General features: G+C 37.4%; 1 protein-coding gene across 1 annotated transcript in view; it reads right to left on the bottom strand.

The window, feature by feature from the left end:
• Positions 1-5255: 5255 nt before the first annotated feature.
• Positions 5256-8413, bottom strand: part of LHFPL3 (LHFPL tetraspan subfamily member 3) — a 527690-nt gene continuing 524532 nt past the window's right edge. The window contains exon 3 of the mRNA XM_060157246.1: positions 5256-7543. Coding sequence (XP_060013229.1) covers positions 7515-7543 — 29 coding nt within the window. The 3' untranslated portion in view covers positions 5256-7514. The remainder of the gene's footprint in view (positions 7544-8413) is intronic.

Here is an 8413-nt window from a genome sequence, read left to right as displayed (position 1 = left end):
GACCTTGGGTAAATTATTTAAACTCTGTGCCACTTTTATCTGTAAACTGAGGATAACTATAGTATGTAACTCAGAAGGTTGTTACGAGGGTTAAGTGAGTTATTACATATGTCTAGTACACTATAAACAATCAGTTGTGAGCTATTATTCATCTATATCTCAACTCTCTTCCCAATTAATACACATTTCTTAAATTCTGATTATCTCATCCTAATTTACATGTTATTGTTACCCAGTATTTTAGTTGTCTTTTTTTATTCCACAAATTAATGTTTTATTATTGATTTGTACAATGTTTGTTTAGATTTATTCACACGTCCCAAAGTCTTTGCTCTCTATTCCTTTTTTTTTTTTTTGGTACACGGGCCTCTCACTGTTGTGGCCTCTCCCGTTGCAGAGCACAGGCTCCGGACGCACAGGCTCAGCGGCCATGGCTCATGGGCCCAGCCGCTCCGCGGCACGTGGGATCCTCCTGGACCAGGGCACGAACCCGTGTCCCCTGCATCAGCAGGCAGACTCTCAACCACTGTGCCACCAGGGAAGCCCTCTATTCCTTTTTGAATCTCAAACCTTACTTCTTTTTTTAAAAATTAATTAATTAATTTTATTTATTTATTTTTGGCTGCATTGGGTCTTTGTTGCTGTACGCAGGCTTTCTCTAGTTGTGGCGAGCGGGGGCTACTCTTCATTGCAGTGCGCAGGCTTCTCATTGCAGTGGCTTCTCTTGTTGTGGAGCACAGGCTATAGGCATGCAGCCTTCAGTAGTTGTGGCTCACGGGCTCAGTCGTTGTGGCTCGCAGGCTCTAGAGCGCAGGCTCAACAGTTGTAGCGCACAGGCTTAGTTGCTCTGCAGAATATGTGATCTTCCCATACCAGGGTTTGAACCCATGTCCCCTGCATTGGCAGGCAGATTCTTAACCACTGCGCCACCAGGGAAGTCCCTCAAACCATACTTCTTGACTCATTTTCAGAAATTTTATCTGTGTTGGTCTATTGCTAGTAAATCCCCTTAGGTTTCATTTATCTGAAAATGATTGTATTCCATCTTTGGTCTTAAAAAAGAGTTTTGCTATATAATATTGTACATCAACTATAATTTTTCAAAAAAACTGTTAATGAGAAAAATGAGTTTTGCTGAAACACAGTTTCAGACTGACAATTATTTTACTTCAGCACTTCGAATATATTATGCTAATGTCTCTGGTATTTATTTTCAGTCTAGAAATTGTTCTTTTGTAGGTGGTATACATTTCTCTTTGGTTACTTTTATGGTAGTTCCTCTAACTTTGGACTACACTTTTACTGTCATGCTTGAATTTACTTTTCATTTATCTTGCTTGATATCTATCATACTTCCTGTATGTGTGGATTCATATCTTTCATCATTTATGGAAAATTTTCAAACAATTTCTATTCAAATATTGTCTTTCCATTATTTTATTTCTCCTAGTGGAACTCTGATTAGACACATATATCTTCCCTGATGCTTAGCCTCTTTTTATTTTCCAACCCCTTGGCTTTCTGTATTTCATTCTGGGAAACTTCTTTAGATTTGTCTTCTAGTTCACAACTTTCCTCTTCAATTACATCTAATTTATATTTAATTTACAAATCATATTTTAAATTTCAGGGATCATATTTTTCAATTCTAAGCATTTTGCTTCAAATCTATCTGGTTGTATCTAATGGATTCTTTACATTTTTTTATTTTTTAGAAATCACGTTTATTTCTTTTACATATAAAACGTGATTATATATATTCTCTATATAGTAATTCCAATATCTAAAATCTCTGGGGCAATAAATCTGTTAATTATTTCTGATGATTCTGTCTCATGGTTTATTTGTGTGTTTAGTAATTTTAATATTGTGAGCACTTACTTTGTTGAACATAATTGGTGAGATCTGTGTGCCTGAGATCTGCCAGCTACCAGTGCTCTAGCAAGTTCTTTGATTTCTTGGTTTGGAGTTTCTTTGATCATAAGGAGAGTGTAAGATTGAATTCCAGACTAGAGGGGGCCAGTTTCATGGGTTAAAAATTTCAGAGGGTGACTATTCCTCTTTTTCTTTTTCACCCTATCTAGAATCAGTGTGGAGACAGACTTCTTGATAAGCTTCTTTGGTTTGCTAGCATGAATATTCTTCCTAGGCCACCCTTGTCTAAGGTTATGGCCATCTTCAAATGTCCTGGTCTAGGGTGAGATTCTCAAATTTAGCCCATCTACTTGCAGTGGCCCAAGGCTTAGCCTCCTCCCATTCCCTACTCTGATATATGGATTTGCTTACAGTGCATGCTACTTTTTACTCTTTTTCTTTTTTATGACTTTGGGATTTCTCTTACTTCCTTGCAAGCCAAGCTGTCTATTAAAAATAAGCTCATTGTAACAAAAATAAACAAATGGGACGTAATTAAAGTTAAAAGTTTTTGCAGAACAAAGGAAACCATAAACAAAACAGAAAGACAACCTATGGAATGGGAGAAAATACTTGCAAATGAAGCGACCCAAAGGGATTAATCTCCCAAACATACAAATAGCTCATGCAGCTCAATATCAAAACAACAAACAACCCGATCAAAAAATGGGTGGAAGGACTAAATAGACATTTCTCCAAAGAAGACATACAGGTGGCCAACAGGCACATGAAAAGATGCTCAACATTGCTAATTATTAGTGAAATACAAATCAAAACTACAATGAGGTATCACCTCACACCGGTCAGAATGGCCATCATCAAGAAGTCTACAAGCAATAAATGCTGGAGAGGGTGTGGAGAAAAGGGAACCCTCTTGCACTGTTGGTGGGAATGTAAACTGGTACAGCCACTACGGAGAAGAGTATGGAGGTTCCTTAAAAAACTAAAAATAGGGGCTTCCCTTGTGGCGCACTGGTTGAGAGTCTGTCTGCTGATGCAGGGGACACGGGTTCGTGCCCCGGTCCGGGAAGATCCCACATGCCGTGGAGTGGCTGCTACCGCGAGCCATGGCCGCTGAGCCTGCACGTCTGGAGCCTGTGCTCCGCAATGGGAGAGGCCACAACAGTGAGAGGCCCACATACCGCAAAAAAAAAAAAAAGAAAACTAAAAACAGAGCTACCACTTGATCCAGCAATTGCACTGCTGGGCATATATCTGGAGAAGACAATAATTCAAAAAGATACATACACCCCAATGTTCACTGCAGCACTATTTACAATAGCCAAGACATGGAAGCAACCTAAATGTCCACTGACAGATGAATAGATAAAGAAGATGTGGTACATATATACAATGGGATATTACTCAGCCATAAAAAAGAATGAAATAATGCCATTTGTGGCAACATGGTTAGACCTAGAGATTACTGTACTAAGTGAAGTAAATCAGACAGAGAAAGGCAAATGTCATATGATATCACTTATACATGGAATCTAAAAGAAAATGATACAAATGATCTTGTTTACAAAACAGAAACAGACTCACAGACTTAGAAAACAAACTTATGGTTACCAAAGGGGAAAGTGGGGGGAGGGATAAACTAGGAGGTTGGGATTAACATACATACCCTACTATATATAAAATAATCAACAAGCACCTACTATATAGCACAGGGAACTCTACTCAATACTCTGCAATAACCTATACGGGAAAAGAATCTGAAAAGGAATAGATATGTGAATACGTGTAACTAAATCACTTTGCTGTACACCCGAAACACAACACTGTAAATCAACTATACTCCAATACAAAATTAAAAAAAAATAAAATAAGCTCATTGTAATTTATCCAAGACCTGGTAGAACAGTGTGAGGAAGGCTTTTTAGAGTACCTAGGTCATACTGCTAGAAGCAGAAGCCAAGAGTAATCTTTTAAAAATGTAAGATGGTTTCCATCTCTCTCCTATTAAGACCCTCAAATGGCTTTCTCTAACACTTAAAAAACGTACCATCCATTCTGGCCTACCAAACCGGAAGCTGGTTCCTGGCACAGCTCACATCCCCTCCCTGCCACCTTGCTGTTCCTCATGAGTAGTGACCTTATTCCTGCCTTAGAGCCATTAAACTAGTGGCTCCCCCTGGCTGGCTTGTTCTCATCATTCAGGTCTCACTTTAAATGCCACCTTTTCAGAGCAGTCTTCCTTGATTCACCTCCCAACTTCTGCATCTCATCACCATGTTTTAATTCCCTCTAGGGTACCTATTATCATTAACTGACATTTTCCCGTTTATTATCTCTTTTCCTAGTAGAACATGAGACCTACAAGAGCAGGGACCTTGTTTGTCTGGTTTACCACTATCCTCCCAGGGTTCAGAACAGTTCCTGGCACACAGCAGTGACTCAGTGCCTATCTGGTGAATGACTAGAGCTGAGTATTGGCAACGTCATCTCTTTAGACAAGACCTAGGCTCTCCAGTGCTCCACAGTGCCCACTACTTCCTATTATCTCCCCACCCCAGCTTGCTTTGCTCTGGTAATTTACTTATCTCCATGGCTCCGGAAGGTATTGAGTTTTCAATCCTTACCCATAAATGTTACCCTAATTATCTTCGACATTTTGAGAGCAGAGGCTGTGTTTCACGTTTCTTTTCTTCTTCAACGTCTTGCCTATAGTAGGAGGGAAGGAATTAAAATTCTTTGAATATCTCCTACAAGTCAAGCACCAGCACAACACTATACCTTAATTTATAGCCTAACAACAACACTATGGGGCCCAGGCATTACTATTTGTGTTCATTTAATAGGTGAGGTTAGAGTTGTTTAGGGTCACACAGTAAATGAAGGATCCGGCATTGGGACCTACCCAGACAACACATACTCAATATGAACTACTGTGAAAGGGCTGCTCATGTCTGAGGAACAGATGGCTGTTTTCAATATGCAAAAGTCGAGATGGAGCAATTAATTGGATGTTTCAGACTATTTCATGTCAGGTTTTACTTAACAGTCTGGCTATTCATTTATCACTTTCATTCCACTGAGTCTATAAAGATTTAGCTTGAGGTGTATCTATACTTGGCGAGAAGAGGCTTTGAAGATGTTAATCGTGTTTTCCACATGATGAGGGTCCTGCACATCCAATAAGTGTCTGCTGTTGACAAATATTATGGAATCTGACAGGAAAGAGATTTTTCCGAAGACAGTTATTTCAGTCAAATCATCACCTGTCACTGGATCACTGGACAAAGACAGATGCTGAGTGTACCAAATGTGTGCCACACCACTAAACAATCTTTTAAATAACAAAATCTTATTTTTATTTTTTACAGAAATTCAGATATTCCAACAAATTTCTTTATATCCTGGACCTTAAAAAAATTACACACAACTTTTGGACGCAATACAACAGAACAGAATGAGAAAGGGAGTCACTTTTTTTAAAAAAGATAAAAACATACTTCGTATACTTAACATTTAGTGATTTACATGTGTATTACCTATGTACAAATGGTACATTGTCAATGACCCATCTTCAGAGCACTATGGTATGCTAAATTACACTTAGGTTGTATGGAAAAAATTTCTTAAAAACATTTGCATGTGGGTAGGAAGCACTTTTTCATTTTCATAAACACCACTATTAGTGTTGCAGGACTCCCAGTGGAATCTGTAATTTACATTGATTAGAGAAAGCCAATACCTTCTATTTTCATTATAGATAAAATAGAGAGGTACCTCCCTTTAAATCAAAAATGAATTCTTGAAAAGTTGTGTGTAATTGAATTTAGTAAGCAGGGTGTTTTGAATGCAGTGGGAGAGTTAATATTTAAAGCAACAAATAACTCCCAGAACGGCTAATACTTTAGAGATAATAAGTATTCCCCTAATTTGGTTCTTTAGAAAATCCAGATCTTTGTGAATTGAGTTTCACATATTTGACTGTATCTGTAATATACTTTTTAGCCATTTGAAACATAATCTCATTTATGGTGAAAAGATGTAGTACCAGAAACATTTGGCAAAACTAGGAGTGTGGTCCTAATAGAGACAGGGTAAGAGAAAACAACCATGATCTGTATCTTGCTTGATTCTTCTTGTATTATCCTCTGTGTGCTCTTCCAGTGATATATGCTAATTGGATCTTAATTTCGAGTCTAAAAATGAAGGCATTCTACATGTTCATGTTTTCTGCTCAGGTATAGCACGTGGTTTGGCTTACACTGACTACCCCACACATACATTTTAGCTTGTTTTCATTTTCAAGCAATTGGCTACTTCAATATTAAATATTTTTCTGTTGTTGCATATTGACAGGATATGTGGTGAGGGTGGTGGTGGGGGAAGCCTGAGAGCAAAAGATTGCTGAAGACAACTGATCATTTGTCACTACTTCTAAATGCCAACCAACTAAAAAAAAATTGAGTTTTCTTGAAACCAACATTAGTAAACAAAAAGGCAACTTACTCCTATCAAATTTCCTATCAAGTTTCTTCTGTATAAGTTTATATTCATTTATTTCTAAGGCTATTAAATTATTATTATTTTTTTAGTACCACTCACTATCATTTAGAAATGGGTTTAATGGAATGGTGTTTTTTAAAAATAAAAATGAGTGCCTGTCAGTAAGGGAAAGAACGGATATGGATTTCTGATGTTATGTATGGCAAAGAAATAGAAAAAAAAGAAGGTATTTTAGATGCTATTTATAAAGTATATTAAATTCCTATGCATATATTAGGGAGAAATAGAAAAAGTGTTTATTTGATAGCAGCCTATACATTATATGTGAGCATCCAAGGTGAAAATGAGCTTTCTATATTTTTCAGAGTTCCTTGATGCTGTTTCCTGAAAGATAGGGAAATCTATGTTGCTCGGGACACTATGATGTAAAGATGTACTTCCTGTAATATACAGCTTGATGGAGTAATAGTATATGTCAGAAACACTTTCTCAGTAATAACACGTACAGACAGATTAAACTGAACACAGAATTGGTAAAACGTTTGAAGCGTTACATCTCTTAACCGAGTGGTTTTAACTAATTACACAGTGACATAAATGAACGGCAGACATGGGAACCAAAGGTCATGGATCCTATGAAAACATTCACAGGCATTTTCCAAGATGCTTCCTCCATAACTGATGCTTGATCAGCTTCTTGGCTATTGAAATAGGAATAATTTAGGATGGACTGCCTTTTTTAAAATAATCTTTAAAGATTAAAGCTTTCTGTTTTCTGTTTGATTAAAAAAGGACAGTTTACAAACTTCGGTACATATATATTTTACATGTTAATTCTAGCACATTTATATTCCCTTTCCTTAAAATATTTCCTGAATGTGATTTCTCATGAATATTATCTGCTCTTATTCAATGATAGTTTCCAATGAGCTGGTGTTTAATCCGTGATCACATCTCCTTCCAGAAAATCACTCCCATCTCTGCCGATCTAGATTTAGAAGGTGCTTTGACAGTGGACGCTTCACTCTCGCCCATATCCATCTTGGTACTCTGATCTCTCCCAAGCGTCTTCCTTCTCGATGTTGATGTACAAAAGCTGTTATTCAATTTGTTTAGCTGTTATTTGATTTGTTTTGTGCTCATTCTAGAGAATATTGGCTTAGCAGAACTGCAGAAGGGGGTACGGGGTGGGGAAGAGAAAGACAAAAGAGAGAAAGAAGAAATGCATCATTTTCTGTCCTCAAGATTTTTGTGCATATTTGTCATGGAAAAACCACACCAACAAATGGTTCAAATGCACTTTAGATTTGTTATCAGAAAAGACTTGAAAAGTTTGAGGTTTCTGGTCCATTAAACAAACAGCACAGTCTTCCTGGTGAGGGGATCCCCTGATAACCCAGACATGCATATTCCCTATGTGTGGGTGAAGATGACAGGCTGCTTTGAAAGAGCAAGGAAGAATGCAAAACGATCCCAAGCATCACTGATTTTTCTGCCTGGCATAGAAAATGTCTCCTTGAGTATTTTCCTTTTCCTTCCAAGTTTTACTTTCTTATCCAATCAACATTATAACAGCTATAAAAGGAACGATTATAAAGATGAATCATCCATGATCCAATCACCTTGAGACACGAACGGTTTTCTTCCCATGTCCCTTTCTATTTCTTATCTAAAATGTGCACTTATTTGGTACAGTAGGAATCACAGTATAGATGACATTTTTAACATTATATTAAAAACATATTTCCTGCGTTTCCACTCTGCATCATCAGCATCGGTTTCTCATGACTGCATAATATTCCATTCCATTCTCATTCCTCTCCAGTCCACGCTCAATATTACATTCTCAATGATTTCACAAAGGTCAGATATGTAGGTAGGTTTCTGTTTCTTTTGTTATTATTATCAGTAATGAATATCTTTGCATATAAAACTATTTGTTCTCTTAAATTCTTTCTTTAGGACAAATGCTCAGGGGATGGCTGCTTTTTCTTTTCTCCAACATATTAGGGACTGTGCCTATATTGATAGAGACCAC

The sequence above is a fragment of the Lagenorhynchus albirostris genome, chromosome 8, assembly GCF_949774975.1.
Source record: "Lagenorhynchus albirostris chromosome 8, mLagAlb1.1, whole genome shotgun sequence".
NCBI classification, from domain to species: domain Eukaryota; kingdom Metazoa; phylum Chordata; class Mammalia; order Artiodactyla; family Delphinidae; genus Lagenorhynchus; species Lagenorhynchus albirostris.
Note: the sequence above shows the minus strand (reverse complement) of the source record. Positions and strands in the feature narration are given on the sequence as shown.